At 43.0% G+C, this 22,471-nt stretch overlaps 1 protein-coding gene across 1 annotated transcript in view; it reads left to right on the top strand.

Moving 5' to 3' along the window:
* AGPAT2 (1-acylglycerol-3-phosphate O-acyltransferase 2) overlaps positions 1-22,471 on the top strand; it is a 54,201-nt gene that overhangs the window by 7,164 nt on the left and 24,566 nt on the right. Inside the window, exon 2 of the mRNA XM_073559450.1 lies at positions 16,038-16,171. Coding sequence (XP_073415551.1) covers positions 16,038-16,171 — 134 coding nt within the window. The remainder of the gene's footprint in view (positions 1-16,037; positions 16,172-22,471) is intronic.

The raw sequence follows: 22,471 nt of genomic DNA, 5'->3' as shown, positions 1-22,471 counted from the left end.
GTTGAACTGCATAACTGCATTAGAAATATGAAAAATTGAGAATGCTTAGTGCATAAATTGGCCAATTCATGTGTACCTGACAGCCACGTTAAGGCAATTCTCGTTTCTCCAGGACCTAACACTGCCAAACTTCTCTTAGACTAAATGGCGGAGTGCTCAGGCGTTTTTAATCACAGCAGGACCCTCCCCTCCACAAAGATATAGATTTCAGTCCAAGAGCGGATTCACAGGTTCCTAAACACATGAAGACTTTAGTCTAAGAGAGGTTTGGCAGTGTTAGGTCCTGGAAAATGAGAATCGCCTTAACATGGCTTCCAGGTATACATGAATTGGCCAATTTTTGCGCTAGACTTTCTCAATTTTTCATATTTCTAATGCAGTTATGCAGTTCAACTTTCATATTTCATGTTTGCAAGCTATGGCGCTACAGAGTGCGGCCTTATTTATTTGAATATCAATATATAAACAAGTAATCTTGAAATGCTGCAGTTTTCACACTGGAAATGAGGCACACAGAATAGACTGACAGCTCAGCCGTTCACTCGTCAGCTTTGATTTGTAGACTGGGACATGTTCTGCAGAGGGTGCAAGAGTTCAAGAAGACCTTATTGTGTTCTCCGTGCAGATTACCTACTGAAATATCAGTCAAACACTGGCAAAGCTACTAACCCAAAGCCAAATGTGCGCTATAAAAGTGAAATGGCTCCAGAATAACCCCCCCAGCATTACAGCCATAGATTCTGTCCAGAATGGTGAATCTCTTCTTATCCCCCTAAAATCATGACAGCTTTTTCTGGGAAAGGGGTTGATAACTAATAAGGACGTTATCACATGAGCGCTGTCACTTACAGGGGTTTGTTGACTACTTTACAAAACTTCACAGAAGGTAGTGATCATTATAAAAGAGTCCAGCAGTGTGTCCGATGTGGCATTATTTATGGTGTGTGTTTTTCCAGTGGCACATTCTGGACACAACATATTGGACACTGATACGGCATAGATGTTGAAAACTTGATTTTTTTTTTAATTTTATTATTATTTCAGTTTAACAATGCTGTGTAAAAAACTAAAGGGGTGTTAAAGGGATATTCCCATCAGAGTCATTCATGGCTGGGATGTGAATATTTGTGTCCATTTACCGCCTACAGAAGGGCAGGACTCTGGCTGAGTGGGCTGTGCTACTCTGTTTCCACAAGTCCCTTGTTACCTGGAAACATCAGAATGACTGGGATAAGTAAATGCGTTACAGAGATTTTCCACATAAAGTCACCCATGGCAGCTCCAAAATACACTGCTCCCATAAGGGGTTAATTAGGATGTATAAATAATTGGTCAATGGCATGTTCTCTCCGATTCCTCTGCCCGGGCATAGAGATCTTATTTATGGCAGGTGGTATGTAAATCATGATTATTACGTAGGGAAGAACTTCTACACCTCTCTCGTCATCTCTACACCTCTCTCGTCATCTTTACACCTCTCTTGTCATCTCTACGCCTCTCTCGTCATCTCTACGCCTCTTTCGTCATCTGTACACCTCTCTCGTCATCTCTACAACTCTTTCGTCATCTCTACGCCTCTCTCGTCATCTCTACACCTCTCTCATCATCTCTACGCTTCTCTCGTCATCTCTACGCCTCTCACCATTTCTACACCTCTCTCGTCATCTCTACACTTCTCTCTTCATCTCTACGCCTCTGTCGTCATCTCTGCGCCTCTCACCATTTCTACACCTCTCTCGTCATCTCTACGCCCCTCTCGTCATCTCTACGCCTTTCTCGTCATCTCTACGCCTCTCTCGTCATCTCTAAGCTTCTCTCGTCATTTCTACACCTCTCTCGTAATCTCTACACTTCTCTCTTCATCTCTACGCCTCTGTCGTCATCTCTACGCCTCTCTCGCCATTTCTACACCTCTCTTGTCATCTCTACGCCTCTCTCGTCATCTCTACGCTTCTCTCGTCATTTCTACACCTCTCTCGTCATCTCTACACTTCTCTCGTCATCTCTACACTTCTCTCGTCATCTCTTCGGCTCTCTCGTCATCTCTATGCCTCTCTCGTCATCTCTATGCCTCTCTCGTCATTTCTACACCTCTCTCGTCATCTCTACACTTCTCTCGTCATCTCTACGCCTCTGTCGTCATCTCTACGCCTCTCTCGCCATTTCTACATCTCTCTCGTCATCTCTACGCCTCTCTTGTCATCTCTACACTTCTCTCGTCATCTCTTCGCCTCTCTCGTCATCTCTTCACCTCTCTCGTCATCTCTATGCCTCTCTCATCATCTCTATGCCTCTCTCGTCATCTCTACGCCTCTCTCGTCATCTCTACGCTTTTCTCGTCATCTCTACGCCTCTCTCGTCATTTCTACACCTCTCTCGTCATCACTACACTTCTCTCTTCATCTCTACGCCTCTGTCGTCATCTCTACGCCTCTGTCGTCATCTCTACGCCTCTCTCGCCATTTCTACGCCTGTCTCGTCATCTCTACGCCCCTCTCGTCATCTCTGCGCCTCTCTCGTCATCTCTACACCTCTCTCGTCATCACTACACTTCTCTCTTCATCTCTACGCCTCTCTCATCATCTCTACGCCTCTCTCGTCATCTCTACGCCTCTCACGTCATCACTACGCCTCTCACGTCATCTCTACGCCTCTCTCGTCATTTCTACGCCTCTCTCGTCATCTCTTCGCCTCTCTCGTCATCTCTTCTCCTCTCTCGTCATCTCTACACTTCTCTCTTCATCTCTACGCCTCTGTCGTCATCTCTACGCCTCTCTCGCCATTTCTACACCTCTCTCGTCATCTCTACGCCCCTCTCGTCATCTCTACACCCCCCTCGTCATCTCTACGCCTCTCTCGTCATCTCTACGCCTCTCTCGTCATCTCTACGCTTCTCTCGTCATCTCTACGCCTCTCTCGTCATTTCTACACCTCTCTCGTCATCTCTACACTTCTCTCTTCATCTCTACGCCTCTGTCGTCATCTCTACGCCTCTCTCGTCATCTCTACACCTCTCTCGTCATCTCTTCGCCTCTCTCGTCATCTCTATGCCTCTCTCATCATCTCTATGCCTCTCTCGTCATCTCTACGCCTCTCTCGTCATCTCTATGCCTCTCTCGTCATCTCTACACCTCTGTCGTCATCTCTACGCCTCTCTCGCCATTTCTACACCTCTCTCGTCATCTCTACGCCTCTCTAGTCATCTCTACGCTTCTCTCGTCATTTCTACACCTCTCTCGTCATCTCTACACTTCTCTCGTCATCTCTTCGCCTCTCTCGTCATCTCTTCGCCTCTCTCGTCATCTCTACGCCTCTCTCATCATCTCTACGCCTCTCTCGTCATCTCTACGCTTCTCTCGTCATCTGTACACCTCTCTCGTCATCTCTACACTTCTCTCGTCATCTCTTCGCCTCTCTCGTCATCTCTATGCCTCTCTCGTCATCTCTATGCCTCTCTCGTCATCTCTACGCCTCTGTCGTCATCTCTATGCCTCTCTCGTCTTTTCCTCACCTCTCTCATCATCTCTACGCCTCTCTTGTCATCTCTACGCCTCTCTCGTCATCTCTACGCCTCTCTCGTCATCTCTTCGCCTCTCTCGTCATCTCTTCGCCTCTCTCTTCATCTCTTCGCCTCTCTCGTCATTTCTACGCCTCTCTCGTCATCTCTACGCCTCTCTCGTCATCTCTACGCCTCTCTCGTCATCTCTACGCCTCTTTCGTCATCTCTACACCTCTCGTCATCTCTACACTTCTCTCGTCATCTCTATGCCTCTCTCGTCATCTCTATGCCTCTCTCGTCATCTCTACGCCTCTATCGTCATCTCCTCGCCTCTCTCGTCTTTTCTACACCTCTCTCGTCATCTCTTCGCCTCTCTCGTCATCTCTTCGCCTCTCTCGTCATCTCTTCGCCTCTCTCGTCATCTCTTCGCCTCTCTCGTCATCTCTACGCCTCTCTCGTCATCTCTCTCATATATGTTTGGTTTAATTTCCTGACTATTCTCACCTCATAAGCGTGTCCTGACCAGGTCCTGCTCACACAGCTGAGGGCATGTTACATTGTATTGGTGCGGAGAATCCTGTCTGAGCACAACAAAGGTCTTCTGTTATGTTCTCCTTATTTAAAGGGATATTCCTAACTGTGTAATTTATCTATTCACGTGATCTTAGGATTGCTGGGTGTTCGACTGCAGGGATCCCACGGTCCCGGAATTAGAGTGGTGACTCTGTGTCAGGATCGGTGGGGATAGCTGACAAATATTTAAAGGGGACCTGACAGGTGATACATGCTGCCCAAACCATAGGGTGCGGCGTTTCAGAGAAACACATACCATTTAATAGCTGCACTGTGTCGTAACGGTGGGATCTTGGCAGCTTCTCCCCCTCTCACTGACAGTGACTGACAAGTCTCTGCCTATACGTGTGTACAGCCAGAAAAGAGGCTTGTCAGTCTCTGTCAGCGGGCGGGGAGAAGCCACCGGAGACCGGCCTGTACCACTAATGCACGGTGCAGACGGCCTCTGGCAGCTATTAAAAGTATGTTTTTCCTCTGAAATGCTGTGATCGTATATACGGAGCCCACGGTTTGCGCAGCATGTGTCAGCTCAGCTTTCACCGCTTTTCCCTACACTGACACATTGTAACAAACCCAATTGCTGTTGAAGGTTTACTTCATGCGTATGCCTGATGTCAGCTCTAACTTTCCCACCGAATGAGCAGGAAGAATCAATGGAGCCCACAATCTGAACATTGACAGGAAAATGGCATAGTCTTGAATATAGCTTTGGATGTGTCTGGAGTATAAGATGTGATTTTTTTTTTTAGGTCTGACTCATATCATTGGCAAATAGAGACTCTTTCATTCTGACAGTGTTCACATGACAAGCAGGTATTTGTACAGATATGTGGGTGGACCAAGAGGGCGAATCAGTGCATCTGCCCATCCTGTGTGAATACCTCCCATCCCAGCGAGTCTGGTGGAAGATGACTCACAACATCAACCTCCCTGATGTCTCCTCATAACTCCACGGCCTCATGCACATGAATACCCAGTGGGTAGTCACTCAGTATGTTGTTGCTGTGTGGAGCTGCCAGGATATTATTTTTCCTTAGCTTCTGTATGAATCCTACACCAAGTGACGTTAGTTATAGTGGGACCCATAGAAGTAAGCCATGTATTGCAGCCATAAGCTCTGTCCATTGTGGTGCACCCCTACTTAAACGGATTGTTGAATCTGCTTCCTGTTCGCTGAGTGGCAGTGCGCTCATGATGATTTGACTGCTCATGCCAGCAACATGGCAACATATCTAGGCAATAAGCAGCAAATTATAGAAGTAAAGGGGGTCTTTGTACATTACTTTGCCTCCCCGGGTCCAGTGCTGAGCCCTCCACCTCTGCTCCCAGTGTCTGACATTGTCTGCAGTGCTGGTGTCACGCTGACAGCCCTGCAGCCGGTAACAGAACTCAGCAGCTCTGCGTGAGTCAACGACACCTGCCTCTCAGAGCTGCTGAGCTCCATTATTACCTGCAGAACTCTCGGCATGATAGCAGCGCTGCAGACCATGACACCGGTGCAGTGGACGCTCAGCGTTGGACCCATGGAGGGTGATGAAAAAACAGTTTTCTTAAATCAAACTACAACTGGGAACAAGGTTTTCTGAGACTGAAACACGCCTTATAAAAATCCAACCTTTTCTGCAAAAGGAGAGAATTTTAAATAGGCGAAAAAATACATAGTTGTTTGTTTTTACAAGCACTTTGCAATTTTACCTGCTTAAGAAGATGAGACCACCCCTTTTAACCTCCTAAAATAATGACATACATGTGCTCCTTACAAAATTAGAATGTCATCAAAAAGTTATTTTATTTCAGTTCTTCAATACAAAAAGTGAATCTCTTATATTATACTAGATGGTGGCCCAATTCTATCGCATCGGGTATTCTAGAGTCTCTGTTAATATAAAAAATAGTGATATACTCACCATCCGATAGCCCCCGGACTCTTTCTCTCCTCTCCACGCTCCCGGCATTTTCCAGTCCCAGTAATGCTTAGTGCGAAACACCGCTGATGACGTCGCGCTCTCGCGAGAGTGACGTCATCTCCGGCCCTTCTCGCTAAGCATTACTGGGACCGGGAGCGTGGTGAGAGGAGGGACAAAGTCCGGGGGTCGGCGGAAGGTGAGTATATAACTATTTTTTATTTTAACAGAGACTCTAGAATACCTGATGCGATAGAATCAGGCCACCATCTAGTGTATTATACTCCTGTTACAACCGGAGCTGCTGTCACTGTTCTGCTGTTACCTAATGTATTGTACTCCAGTTACAGTCAGAGCTGCAGTCACTGTTCTGCTGTTACCTAATGTATTGTAGTCCAGTTACACCCAGAGCTGCTGTCACTGTTCTGCTGTTATCTAATATATTGTACTCCAGTAAATCCCAGAGCTGCAGTCACTGTTCTGCTTTTACCTAATGTATTGTATTCCAGTTACACCCAGAGCTGCAGTCACCGTTCTGCTCTTACCTAATGTATTATACTCCTGTTACAGCCAGAGCTGCAGTCACTGTTCTGCTCTTACCTAATGTATTGTACGCAAGTTACACCCAGAGCTGCAGTCACTTTTCTGCTGTCACCTAATGTATTGTACACAAGTTACACCCAGAGCTGTTCTACTGTTACCTAATTACCTAATGTATTGTACTCCAGAATATGTACAGGACTGTGCCTGTGTAATGAGCAACGCAGCAGTGATGCCTTTAACAGCTGTAATGTGCCTGTACAATAAGCAATGCGGCCGTGTTGTCACGACGACTAAGCAACTGTCGCTGATTGGTCGCGGTCTAACTGTCGCGACCAATCAGCGAGGTGGGATTTCCATGACAGACAGAATTAGACAATTATATAGTAGACAGAGTCATTACACACAGAGTGATCTATTTCACTTGTTTATTTCTGTTAATGTTGATGATTATGGCTTACAGCCAATGAAAACCCAAATGTCATTATCTCAGTAAATTAGAATAATTAACAAAAAACACCTGCAAAGGCTTCCTAAGCATTTAAAAATTCCCTTAGGGTATGTGCTCACGTTGGGGATTGTTGTGCGGATTTTTCTGCTAATTTTGTCAGAATCCGCAGGTCAAAATCCGCACATTTTTCCTGCGGATTTATTGAGGATTTTGTGTGGATTTGGCATGCGTTTTTACACCTGCAGATTCCTATAATGGAATGGGTGTAAAAACGCTGCGGAATCCGCACAAAGAATGGACATGCTGCGGAAAATAAACCGCTGCGTTTCCGCAATGATTTTTGCACAGCATGTGCACAGCGGTTTTTATTTCCCATAGATTAACATTGTACTGTAAATCGGCACATTTCCTAGAGAACATACCCTTAGTCTGTTTCAGTAGTCTCCACAATCATGGGGAAGACTGCTGACTTGACAGATGTCCAGAAGGCAGTCACTGACACAAGGTCATTGCTAAAGAAGCTGGTTGTTCACAGAGTGCTGTATCCAAGCATATTAATGGAAAGTTGAGTGGAAGGAAAAAGTGTGGTAGAAAAAGTGCACAAGCAACTGGGATAACCGCAGCCTTGAAAGGATTGTTAAGAAAAGGAAATTAGTAAAATTTGGGGGAGATTCACAAGGAGTGGACTGCTGCTGGAGTCATTGCTTCAAGAGCCACCACACACAGACGTATCCAGGACATGGGCTACAAGTGTGGATTTCTTGTGTCAAGCCCCTCATGACCAATAGACAACGCCAGAAGCGTTTTACCTGGGCCAAGGAGAAAAACAACTAGACTCAGTGCTCAGTGGTCCAAGGTGTTGTTTTTAGATGAAAGTAAATTTTGCATTTCATTTGGAAATCAAGGTCCCAGAGTCTGGAGGAAGAGTGGAGAGGCCACAATCCAAGCTGCTGGAGGTCTAGTGTGAAGTTTCCACAGTGATGGTTTGGGGAGCCATGTCATCTGCAGGTGTAGGTCCACTGTGTTTTATCAAGATTAAAGTCAGCGCAGCCGTCTACCAGGAAATTTTAGAGCACTTCATGCTTTCCTCTGCCAACAAGCTTTATGGAGATGGAAATGTCATTCTCCAGCAGGACTTGGCACCTGTCCACACTGCCAAAAGTACCAATACCTGGTTTACAAACAACAGTATCACTGTGCTTGATTGGCCAGCAAACTCACCTGACTCACCTTCCCCATAGAGAATTTATGGGGTATTGTCAAGAGGAAGATGAGAGACACCAGACCCAACAATGCAGACGAGCTGAAGGCTGCTATCAAAGCAACCTGGGCTTCCATAACACCTCAGCAGTGCCACAGGCTGATCGCCTCCTTGACACCCCGCATTAATGCAGTAATTGATGCCAAAGGAGCCCCGACCAAGTATTGAGTGCATTTACTGAATTTAAATTTCAGTAGTTTTTGGATTTTAAAATCATTTTTTCAAGCTGGTGTTATAAAGTATTCTAATTAACTGAGATAATGACTTTTGGGTTTTCAGTGGCTGTAAGCCATAATTATCCGCAGCAATCCGCAACGTGTGCACATACCCTAAGGGACCTTTTTAAAAGCTTAGGAAGCCTTTGCAGGTGTTTTTTGTTAATCACTGGTCAACAGCATTTTTGGTGCCAAAGATATTTCATCGAATTTAGGGTATTTTTGGGGTGCTGATTCTGAATATGTCATCAGTTTTGCCAGATTGGCTCAAGTTTTTGAGATTTTTGGTATCTTATTTATAGCACTTGTTGGTAAATGCGACGCATCATCTCATTAATTTCTTTGGATTAGTACTTGAACTGAGCAGTTCTCAATATAGTTTTGTGTTAATTAGTGTTCTAAAAGTTTGTTCATAGCTTGATTTTTGCACTAACTTTATGTTGTTGTCTGTTTTCCAGTGAAAAGCATGAACTCATCATGAAGAAGTTGTCTTAACGATCCAGACTCATTCTGTTACATTTGTGGTGAATATACACTGCCAAAACATAGAAGAAACATAACACACTTCGTAAAAAAAGTGTATTTTGCCTATTTTGGGGTTATGCTTGGGGACCAAGACAAGTTTTGGGCACCACACATAGTGTGCAAAGCATGTATCGAATTATTACGAAAATGGAGCAAAGGACAAAGAAAAAGCTTCAAATTTGGTGTTCCAATGGTGTGGAGAGAGCCAAAAAATCATCATGATGACTGTTATTTCTGTGCAGTGCAAGTGCAAGGATTCAATAAGCATAAGAAACGAAAATGGGAGTAACATGGAATCTGCAAGAAGGCCTGTCCCTCATTGTGAAGATGTGCCTGTACCTGTGTTTACCATAAATAACAGTCATCATGATGATTTTTTGGCTCTCTCCACACCATTGGAACACCAAATTTGAAGCTTTTTCTTTGTCCTTTGCTCCATTTTCGTAATAATTCGATACATGCTTTGCACACTATGTGTGGTGCCCAAAACTTGTCTTGGTCCCCAAGCATAACCCCAAAATAGGCAAAATACACTTTTTTTACGAAGTGTGTTATGTTTCTTCTATGTTTTGGCAGTGTATATTCACCACAAATGTAACAGAATGAGTCTGGATCGTTAAGACAACTTCTTCATGATGAGTTCATGCTTTTCACTGGAAAACAGACAACAACATAAAGTTAGTGCAAAAATCAAGCTATGAACAAACTTTTAGAACACTAATTAACACAAAACTATATTGAGAACTGCTCAGTTCAAGTACTAATCCAAAGAAATTAATGAGATGATGCGTCGCATTTACCAACAAGTGCTATAAATAAGATACCAAAAATCTCAAAAACTTGAGCCAATCTGGCAAAACTGATGACATATTCAGAATCAGCACCCCAAAAATACCCCAAATTCATTAAAATATTTTGGACACCAGAAAAAAATTTTTTTTTCGTTGACCTGTGTTATTCTAATTTACTGAGATAATGATTTTGAGTGACAGATCTTGTTGCATTAGCTACTTGTGCTGCCATGTTGCTGCACTGTCATATTGCTGTATGTGCCACCATGTTGCTGCACAAAGGTGTTTCTCAGACCTGATTGACAAATATCCTTAATTGCGCAGTTTTCAGTCCTTTATTGTGATCGCTGGTTGGTATCCAGTTAGAATACGACTATTATCACGCGGTTTCATGCCTTATTGCGGCTCTTGTCAGTCAATCATCTCTTCCCTTTTCCTTCGCTCCTGCATCCTAAGCGCCTCCTGGGCCTCTTGAATATTTACCGCATCGCTGTGGGCGTCCATAGATTAAACTCCACCTGAAGGTGAGAGGAAACAAGCAGTAGTTACAAAGGTCTAAAGTCAAGGCTGGTGCTCCAAGAATAGTCGGGGCTGGAGATAAGCAGCAGAGTATTAATGATCTCCTATGCCGCGGCACTTTACAATTAGTGGAGCTGATCACGTGAGCGCGCACCGTGTGCTGACTTCACAACTTGTCTGCCTTTATATCAAAAGTATGCATTTTATAGGTTTTGCTAGAGTTGGATGAGATAAAACACCAGGATGATGGGAGTTACCCTCAGTGAAATTGGAGCATTCAATCTGAAATTGGTTCCGGTTCTTGTTAACTCTCCCAGCTTTCCCAGAAACAAGTTGAAATACCATCCAGCAGTTACCTTGTTATATCTATTAAATGAGCACATATGCTAAACCACCTCGGACTCAGGGTCGTTGAGGGTCTCCATCGTGACTTCTCTGATGTGTGATTGGCATTTTGACTGCAGCCCCTTTAAGCACTTCTTCTGCCAAAGCCTCTTCTTCTATCGGCCTCTTATTGCGCCCAGTGGCTTTATTTTGCGTTTCTGAGCAGTGAACACACAATCCACTTATCTGCCTTTGTCATCCATTTGCTGTGTACTCTCTGCATTGCTGTTTCGGTGCAGTGATCGAACTGCAAGAAAGCAAATTCACATCCAATGTAAGTGGTAAGATTGTGGCCTCTCCCCCAAGTGTCATCACTGGACAATAAAAAGTTCAGCATATTGTCCTGACGGTTTCTAAGACCTCAATGAATGCGAGTTTGTTTCTAAACCTGCCAAGTCTGCATCTTGTTTATCCAGCACCTTAACAAATCTCTGAGGCGACCACTAATACCTCAATACCTCCTCCTCTATAATGGGCTGACGAATCCCATAAATATAGGACACCTCTTGCTCACTGTCCGGACAGATGTGGAATGGTACACGTTGGCTTTATAGGCATTGCTTATGCGGCAAGTGAGAAAATCCCAAGGCTGCTTTTTCTCCTCTAGGGTAAAGCCAAGGAAAAATCTACTATAAAGTCATCAACTTGGTAGGTGATTATCCAAGACTCTGTATAGAATCGGGTGAAGTCCGGTTGCTGTTCCCCCATTGTTTGCCAAGCTCCCCACCTGGCAATGTGCTCCTTTGTGAGTGAGACATTTTCCTGGAATAATCTGAAGAGGTAACAGAAAATGTCCTGTCAAATGACAAATTGCTGGAAAAATACAACTTTCTCACATCCTCATCTCCAGAAATCAATTCACAGTTCGAGAAGAGAAAAAGATGAAATATTTAATGGTCATTTACTGAAAGTAATTGGGCAAACATTCTTCTGCCGAGTGTCTGCAAATTTACACAGCGTGAAGGAAATTATTTGGAAGGCAATTAACGTTCCAGGCTTTATGCAGTTCAGTAAGAGCTCTGCTCAGTTCTTCAGGGATCTGAGTATGACATGAAACGCGTTAAGAAGTCACCAGTGGCAGTGAGCCGTCACAGAGCTGGTGGTCAGGGGCAGGTAGGTGGCCCAACATACTGTCCTGATAGCTGGGTACCACTAAACTTTGCAGTTAAAGACAAAAAATAATTGAGATTTGTGTTTTCTGCAAATGAAGTTTATTCATAGTACGGTAATGTCACAATGGGTGCAGGCTTTGCAGCGTTGAGAATCTCGCCCCCCCCATGTGCTCACCCACCTATCCACTCTCTCTTGTACTGACTTCTCCCGTCTGTGCTCTCTTTTTTGACCTGTCTACCCCATGTACTATCCCCCTGTCTGATGTCTCTCTCCTTCCTGTGCTGTGTTCTCCCCTCATGTGCTGTCCTGTTTGAGCTGTCTCCCCCCTGTGCTCTGTCTCTCTCACCCCTGTGCCTGACCATGTACAGAACATACCACAGCTCCTGGGCAGGGGAGGAAGCAAAAGACAATACTGACATTACAGCAGGAGATCGCAGAGGATACATTTTGTGAGGTAAAATATTGTTTAAAAACAGTCAGTGAAATATTTTACCTCACAAAATCCTCTGTGATCCTCTGCTGTAATGTCAGCGGTGTTCCGCTGGTGGTACAGCGCAAGAGGCTGCGTGAGTGTGTGTCGTGCGTACGGCGTATAGAGTGTGTGTGTGTGGTGCGACGGTGTTCCGCTTGTGGTACCGCGCAATAGGTTGGTACCAGCAGCAGTTTCCATATTGAGGCACCCATCACTTGGGTGTCCCAATATAGTGGTCGGTGAACTTCCTCCGCTTGGAATTCTGGGATACGGTGACATCTGGACAGAACAGGAAATGAAAACGTTTCAAGGCAATTATATAAAGATAATTAAAAGATTTCAAAGTCATAAACATAATTGTCATGTGCCTCTGATAACATCCTACTCCAAGAGCCAAGTGTCTGTTATCATCCTGCCCTAGGAGCCAAATGTCTGATACTAATCTACCTCAAGATCTGTGTCTGATACCATCCTACCCACAGAGCCAAGTGTCTGATTCCATCCTACCCCCAGAGCCAAGTGTCTGAAATCATCATACCCGAGAGCCAATTCTCTGCTACCATTGTACCCGAGAGCTAAGTGTCTGATATCATCCTACCCCCAGAGCCAAATGTCTCATAACGTCCTTCCTCCAGAGCCAATTGTTTGATACCGTCCTTCACCCAGAGCCAATTGTTCGATACCGTTCTTCCCCCAGAGCCAAGTGTCTGATAACGTCCTACCCCCAGAGCCAATTGTCTGATACCGTCTTTCCCCCAGAGCCAATTGTCCGATACCGTCCTCCCCCCCAGAGCCAATTGTCCGTTACCGTCCTTCCCCCAGAGCCAAGTGTCTGATTATGTCCTATCCCCAGAGCCAAGTATCTGATAACGTCCTACCCCCAGAGTCAAGTGTCTGATAACGTCCTACCCCCAGAGCCAAGTGTCTGATACCATCCTACCCCAAGAGCCAAGTGTCTGATACCATCCTACCCCCAGAGCCAAGTGTCTGATACCATTCTACCCCCAGAACCAAGTGTCCGATACCATCCTACCCGAGAGCCAAGTGTCTGATACCATTGTATCTGAGAGCCAAGTGTCTGATACCATCCTACCCTATTAGCCAAGTGTCTGATTCCATCCTACCCTGTTATCCAAGTGTCTGATACCTTCCTACTTCCAGAGCCAAGTGTCTTACACCATCATATCCTAGGAGCCAAGTATCACTTATTCTTAAAAGTGCCCTTATTTTGGCAGGTTGCACATTGTGCATCCATCCCTGTATTGGGAAGGCAGCCCTGGATATACACACGTGGTCAAAATTTCTTAATGACAGAAAAGTCCACAATGGTGACAGAAATAACTTGACTCTGACAAAAGTAATAATAAATCAAAAATCAATGAAAATGAACAAATGAAAGTCAGACATTGCTTTTCAACCATGCTTCCACAGAATTTTTTTAAAAGTTAAAGTCATGAAATAGGCCTGGACAGAAATGATGGTACCCTTAACTTAATATTTTGTTGCACAACCTTTTGAGGCAATCACTGCAATCAAACGATTCCTGTAACTGTCAATGAGACTTCTGCACCTCTCGGCAGGTATTTTGGCCCACTCCTCAAGAGCAAACTGCTCCAGCTGTCTCGTGTTTGAAGGTTGCCTTTTCCAGACGGCATGTTTCAGCTCTTTCCAAAGATGCGTAATAGGATTTAGGTGAGGGCTCGTAGAAGGCCACTTCAGAATAGTCCAATGTTTTCCTCTTAGCCATTCTTGGGTGTTTTTAGCTGTGTGTTTTGGGTCATTATCCTGTTGCAAGACCATGACCTGGGCAGCACATTTCTCTCTAGAATCCCTTGATAGTCTTGAGATTTCATTGTACCCTGCACAGATTCTAGACATCTTGTGCCAGATGCAGCAAAGCAGCCCCAGAACATAACAGAGCCTCCTCCATGTTTCACAGTAGGGACAGTGTTCTTTTTTTCATATGCTTCATTTTTCTGTCTGTGAACATAGAGCTGATGTGCCTTGCCAAAAAGTTCGATTTTTGTCTCATCTTTCTATAGGACATTCTCCCAGAAGCTTTGTGGCTTGTCAACATGTAGTTTGGTTAATCCCAGTCTGTTTTTTTATGACTTTTTTTCAACAATGGTGTCCTCCTTGGTCGTCCCCCATGAAGTCCACTTTGGCTCATACAACGACGGATGGTGCGATCTGACTTTGATGTTCCTTGAGCTTGAAGTTCACCTTTAATCTGTTTTTCTGGGCTCTTTTGTTAGCATTCATATTATCCGTCTCTTTGATTTGCCATCAATTTTCCTCCAGCGACCACGTACAGGAAGGGCAGGGAAGTGCACCTGCGCAGGAGCACAATGTCAGGGAGCGATGAAGCAACAGGAGGGCGGCATCGCAAGATGATGGGAGGTGCCGGACCGGACATTCGACACCCATCGGACCGGACCGCCTGGGTGAGTATAATAAAACATATTTTTCTTATCTTTCAGGTCGGACCGGGGGCTTATCTACAGCATTATAGAATGCTTTAAATTTCTGAATAATATGTGCAACTGTAATCACAGGAACATCAAGCTGCTTGGAGATGGTCTTATAACTTTTACCTTTAACATGTTTGTCTATAATTTTCTTTCTAATCTCCTGAGACAACTCTTTCCTTCGCTTCCTCTGGTCCATGTTGAGTGTGATACACACCGTGTCACCAAACAGCACAGTGAGTGTCTGTAGCCCTCTATACAGGCCCACTAACTGATTCCAAGATTGTAGACACCTGTGATGCTAATTAGTGGACACACCGTGATTTAACATGTCCCTTTTGTCACGTTATTTTCAGGGGTACCATCATATCTGTCCAGGCCTATTTCATGAGTTTTATTCCTAAATTCTGTGGAAGCATGGTTGAAAAGCAATGTCTGACTTTCATTTGTTCATTTTCATAGATTTTTTTAGTTATTATTACTTTTGTTAGATTCAAGTTATTTCTGTCACCATTGTGGGTTTTTCTGTCATTAAACGAGGGGTACCAACAATTTTGACCTCGTGTGTATCTGCCTTAGGCCGGGATCAAACGTGGGAGAAACATGGCTGAGTCTCCCATGTTAACACCCGGCACTGCCATACATGGAGCCGCACGCTCCGCTCCTGAGTGCTGGCGGCAGTGCCGGGTGTTAACATGGGAGACTCGGCCATATTCCTCGCATGTTTGATCCCCGCCTTACAATCCATATACACAGCATTCAGTCCTAACTGGGTCTGTATAAATGCCAGATACAAACATCTCTGGGTCTTGAACATTTTCCTCATGACTCCTATGTAAAGTAACCAAAGAACCAAGGAAAACAGGTTTTATCAACGGTTACTTTTTATCCTTTAAGAGTGCAGAGAAGATGTGATGTCTGCTTTACCTAAAGTATTCTAATCATGAGAATTATTATTTATTATTACACTGCGATACATATGTACCACCCTGGACCACCAGGTGGCAGCAGCGATTTCCTCTTTCTCATTGATGTCTTATGGTTATTATTGTACAGTGCGCACAGTCCTGTGTACATTCATCACCGATGAGTCAGGACTTACCATTTGATAATTTCAATATTCCTTTTGGGAATTATGTCTATGGAAGGAATAGCGCCTACTATAATAAAGGTATAACGTCTGATGATGAATTATTGCTGAGAACTTATTCTATTACATGACACACATGCAGATTTCTCCCCTGTGGATTGTTTAATTTGGGCGAGAAGCATCTGGTAAATGAGACGTACAATACTCAGATATAACTTGCTTCCTCCCCTAGGATAATACGGGCATTTGTCCGTACCATGAAGTATGCGTTTGGCTTGCGCTTTGAGGTGAAAGGTTTGGAGAATTTTCAGATTGATGGACCCTGCGTCATCATTTCCAATCACCAGAGCGTCTTGGACATGATGGGTAAGATGGGAGAAACTGATATATCCTCCAGACATTACATCATATATGATTGACATCAGCCCGTCTTATAACGCTCCAGTACTGATATATCCTCCAGACATTACATCATATATGATTGACATCAGCCCGTCTTATAACGCTCCAGTACTGATATATCCTCCAGACATTACATCATATATGATTGACATTAGCCCCTCTTATAACGCTCCAGTACTGATATATCCTCCAGACATTACACCATATGTGACTGATACCAGCCCCTCTTATAACACTCTAGTACTGATATATCCTCCAGACATTACATCATAGTGACTGCTATCAGCCGCTCTTATAACGCTCCAGTACTGATATATCCTCCAGACATTACATCATATGTGACTGATACCAACCCCTCTTATAACTCTCCAGTACTTATATAACCTCCAGATATTACATCATTACATCATATGTGACTGATATCAGCCCCTCTTATAACACTCTAGTACTGATATATCCTCCAGACATTACATCATATGTGACTGATATCAGCCCCTCTTATAACGCTCCAGTACTGATATATCCTCCAGACATTACATCATATATGATTGACATCAGCCCGTCTTATAACGCTCCAGTACTGATATATCCTCCAGACATTACATCATATATGATTGACATTAGCCCCTCTTATAACGCTCCAGTACTGATATATCCTCCAGACATTACAACATATATGACTGATACTAGCCTCTCTTATAATGCTCCAGTGCTGATATAACCTCCAGATATTACATCATATGTGACTGATATCAGCTCTTCTTACGCTCCAGTACTGATATAACCCCCAGACATTACACCAAATATGACTGATATCAGTCTCTTATAACGCTCCAGTACTGATATATCCTCCAGACATTACATCATATGTGACTGACATCAGCCCCTCTTATAACGCTCCAGTACCAATATATCCTCCAGACATTACATCATATGTGACTGACATCAGCCCCTCTTATAACAGTCCAGTACTGATATATCCTCCAAACATTACATCATATGTGATTGATATCAGCCCTTCTTATAACGCTCCTGTACTGATATATCCTCCAAACATTACACCATATGTGACTGATACCAGCCCCTCTTATAACACTCTAGTACTGATATATCCTCCAGACATTACATCATAGTGACTGCTATCAGCCGCTCTTATAACGCTCCAGTACTGATATATCCTCCAGACATTACATCATATGTGACTGATACCAACCCCTCTTATAACTCTCCAGTACTTATATAACCTCCAGATATTACATCATTACATCATATGTGACTGATATCAGCCCCTCTTATAACACTCTAGTACTGATATATCCTCCAGACATTACATCATATGTGACTGATATCAGCCCCTCTTATAACGCTCCAGTACTGATATATCCTCCAGACATTACATCATATGTGACTTATACCAATCTGTCTTATAACGCTCCAGTACTTATATAACCTCCAGATATTACATCATTACATCATATGAGACTGATATCAGCCCCTCTTATAATGCTCCAGTATTGATATATCCTCCAGACATTACATCATATGTGACTGATACCAACCCCTCTTATAACGCTCCAGTACTTATATAACCTCCAGATATTACATCATTACGTCATATGTGACTGATATCGGCCCCTCTTATAATGCTACAGTACTGATATATCCTCCAGACATTACATCATATGTGACTGATACCAACCCCTCTTATAACTCTCCAGTAATTATATAACCTCCATATATTACATCATTACATCATATGTGACTGATATCAGCCCCTCTTATAACGCTCCAGTATTGATATATCCTCCAGACATTACATCATAGGTGACTGATATCAGCCCCTCATATAATGCTCCAGTACTGATATATCCTCCAGACATTACATCATATGTGACTGATACCAACCTGTCTTATAACGCTCCAGTACTTATATAACCTCCAGATATTACATCATTACATCATATGAGACTGATATCAGCCCCTCTTATAACGCTCCAGTATTGATATATCCTCCAGACATTACATCATATGTGACTGATACCAACCTCTCTTATAACGCTCCAGTACTTATATAACCTCCAGATATTACATCATTACATCATATGTGACTGATATCAGCCCCTCTTATAACGCTCCAGTACTGATATATCCTCCAGACATTACATCATATGTGACTGATATCAGCCCCTCTTATAACGCTCCAGTACCAATATATCCTCCAGACATTACATCATATATGATTGACATCAGCCCCTCTTATAATGCTCCAGTACTGATATATCCTCCAGACATTACATCATATGTGACTGATACCAACCTGTCTTATAACGCTCCAGTACTTATATAACCTCCAGATATTACATCATTACATCATATGAGACTGATATCAGCCCCTCTTATAACGCTCCAGTATTGATATATCCTCCAGACATTACATCATATGTGACTGATACCAACCTCTCTTATAACGCTCCAGTACTTATATAACCTCCAGATATTACATCATTACATCATATGTGACTGATATCAGCCCCTCTTATAACGCTCCAGTACTGATATATCCTCCAGACATTACATCATATGTGACTGATATCAGCCCCTCTTATAACGCTCCAGTACCAATATATCCTCCAGACATTACATCATATATGATTGACATCAGCCCCTCTTATAATGCTCCAGTACTGATATTTCCTCCAGACAATACATCATATGTGACTGACATCAGCCCCTCTTATAACACTCCAGTACTGATATATCCTCCAAACATTACACCATATGTGACTGATACCAGCCCCTCTTATAACGCTCCAGTACTGATATATCCTCCAGACATTACATCATATGTGACTGATATCAGCCCCTCTTATAACGCTCCAGTACTGATATATCCTCCAGACATTACATCATATGTGACTGATACCAACCTGTCTTATAACGCTCTAGTACTTATATAACCTCCAGATATTACATCATTGCATCATATGTGACTGATATCGGCCCCTCTTACAATGCTCCAGTACTGATATATCCTCCAGACATTACACCATATGTGACTGATACCAACCCCTCTTATAACTCTCCAGTACTTATATAACCTCCAGATATTACATCATTACATCATATGTGACTGATATCAGCCCCTCTTATAACGCTCCAGTACTGATATATCCTCCGGACATTACATCATATGTGACTGATACCAACCCCTCTTATAATGCTCCAGTACTTATATAACCTCCAGATATTACATCATTACAGCATATGTGACTGATATCGGCCCCTCTTATAATGCTCCAGTACTGATCTATCCTCCAGACATAACACCATATGTGACTGATATCAGCCCCTCTTATAACGCTCCAGTACTTATATAACCTCCAGATATTACATCATTACATCATATGTGACTGATATCAGCCCCATAACGCTCCAGTATTGATATATCCTCCAGACATTACATCATATGTAACTGATACCAACTCCTCTTATAACGCTCAAGTACTTATATAACCTCCAGATATTACATCATTACATCACATGTGACTGATATCGGCCCCTCTTATAATGCTACAGTACTGATATATGCTACAGACATTACACCATATGTGACTGATATCAGCCCCTCTTATAACGCTCCAGTACTGTTACATCCTCCAGACATTACATCATATGTGACTGATACCAACCCCTCTTTTAACGCTCCAGTACTTATATAACCTCCAGATATTACATCATTACATCATATGTAACTGATTTCGGCCCCTCTTATAATGCTCCAGTACTGATATATCCTCCAGACATACACCATATATGACTGATATCAGCCCCTCTTATAACGCTCCAGTACTGATATATCCTCCAGACATTGCATCATATGTGACTGCGATCAGCCCCTCTTATAACGCTCCAGTACTGATATATCCTCCAGACATTACACCATATGTGACTGATACCAGCCCCTCTTATAACGCTCCAGTACTGATATATCCTCCAGACATTACACCATATGTGACTGATATCAGCCTCTCTTATAAAGCTCCAGTATTGATATATCCTCCAGACATTACATCATATGTGACTGATATCAGCCCCTCTTATAACGCTCCAGTACTGATTTATCCTCCAGACATTACACCATATGTGACTGATACCAGCCCCTCTTATAACGCTCCAGTACTGATATATCCTCCAGACATTACATCATATGTGACTGATACCAGCCCCTCTTATAACGCTCCAGTACTGATTTATCCTCCAGACATTACAACATATGTGACTGATACCAGCCTCTCTTATAACGCTCCAGTACTGATATTTCCTCCAGACATTACACCATATGTGACTGATATCAGCCTCTCTTATAATGCTCCAGTACTGATATATCCTCCAGACATTACATCATATGTGACTGATATCAGCCCATCTTATAACGCTCCAGTACTGATATATCCTCCAGACATTACATATGTGACTGATATCATCTCCTGTTATAAAGCTCGAGTACTGATATATCCTCCAGACATTACACCATATGTGACTGATATCAGCCCCTCTTATAACGCTCCAGTACTGATATATCCTCCAGACATTACATATGTGACTGATATCATCTCCTGTTATAATGCTCCAGTACTGATACATCCTCCAGACATTACATATGTGACTGATATCAGCCTCTCTTATAACGCTCGAGTACTGATTTATCCTCCCGACATTACACCATATGTGACTGATATCAGCCTCTCTTATAACGCTCGAGTACTGATTTATCCTCCAGACATTACACCATATGTGACTGATATCAGCCTCTCTTATAACGCTCCAGTACTGATATATCCTCCAGACATTACACCATATGTGACTGTTATCAGCCTCTCTTATAACTCTCCAGTACTGATATATCCTCCAGACATTACATCATATGTAACTGATATCAGCCTCTCTTATAGCGCTCCAGTACTGATATATCCTCCAGACATTACACCATATGTGACTGATATCAGCCTCCCTTATAACGCTCCAGTACTGATATATCCTCCAGACATTACACCATATGTGACTGATATCAGCCCCTCTTATAACGCTCCAGTACTGATATATCCTCCAGACATTACATATGTGACTGATATCAGCCTCTCTTACAACGCTCCAGTACTGATATATCCTCCAGACATTATATCATATGTGACTGACATCAGCCCCTCTTATAACGCTCCAGTACCAATATATCCTCCAGACATTACATCATATGTGACTGACATCAGCCCCTCTTATAACAGTCCAGTACTGATATATCCTCCAAACATTACATCATATGTGATTGATATCAGCCCTTCTTATAACGCTCCTGTACTGATATATCCTCCAAACATTACACCATATGTGACTGATACCAGCCCCTCTTATAACACTCTAGTACTGATATATCCTCCAGACATTACATCATAGTGACTGCCATCAGCCGCTCTTATAACGCTCCAGTACTGATATATCCTCCAAACATTACATCATATGTGACTGATACCAACCCCTCTTATAACTCTCCAGTACTTATATAACCTCCAGATATTACATCATTACATCATATGTGACTGATATCAGCCCCTCTTATAACACTCTAGTACTGATATATCCTCCAGACATTACATCATATGTGACTGATATCAGCCCCTCTTATAACGCTCCAGTACTGATATATCCTCCAGACATTACATCATATGTGACTTATACCAATCTGTCTTATAACGCTCCAGTACTTATATAACCTCCAGATATTACATCATTACATCATATGAGACTGATATCAGCCCCTCTTATAATGCTCCAGTATTGATATATCCTCCAGACATTACATCATATGTGACTGATACCAACCCCTCTTATAACGCTCCAGTACTTATATAACCTCCAGATATTACATCATTACGTCATATGTGACTGATATCGGCCCCTCTTATAATGCTACAGTACTGATATATCCTCCAGACATTACATCATATGTGACTGATACCAACCCCTCTTATAACTCTCCAGTAATTATATAACCTCCATATATTACATCATTACATCATATGTGACTGATATCAGCCCCTCTTATAACGCTCCAGTATTGATATATCCTCCAGACATTACATCATAGGTGACTGATATCAGCCCCTCATATAATGCTCCAGTACTGATATATCCTCCAGACATTACATCATATGTGACTGATACCAACCTGTCTTATAACGCTCCAGTACTTATATAACCTCCAGATAT

This window comes from Dendrobates tinctorius, unplaced genomic scaffold, assembly GCF_039654945.1.
Source record: "Dendrobates tinctorius isolate UK_male_01 unplaced genomic scaffold, ASM3965494v1 ptg000013l, whole genome shotgun sequence".
In the NCBI taxonomy this organism is placed as follows: Eukaryota; Metazoa; Chordata; class Amphibia; order Anura; family Dendrobatidae; genus Dendrobates; species Dendrobates tinctorius.
The sequence above is the reverse complement of the archived record's forward strand: the minus strand, read 5'-3'. Positions and strand labels throughout refer to the sequence as shown.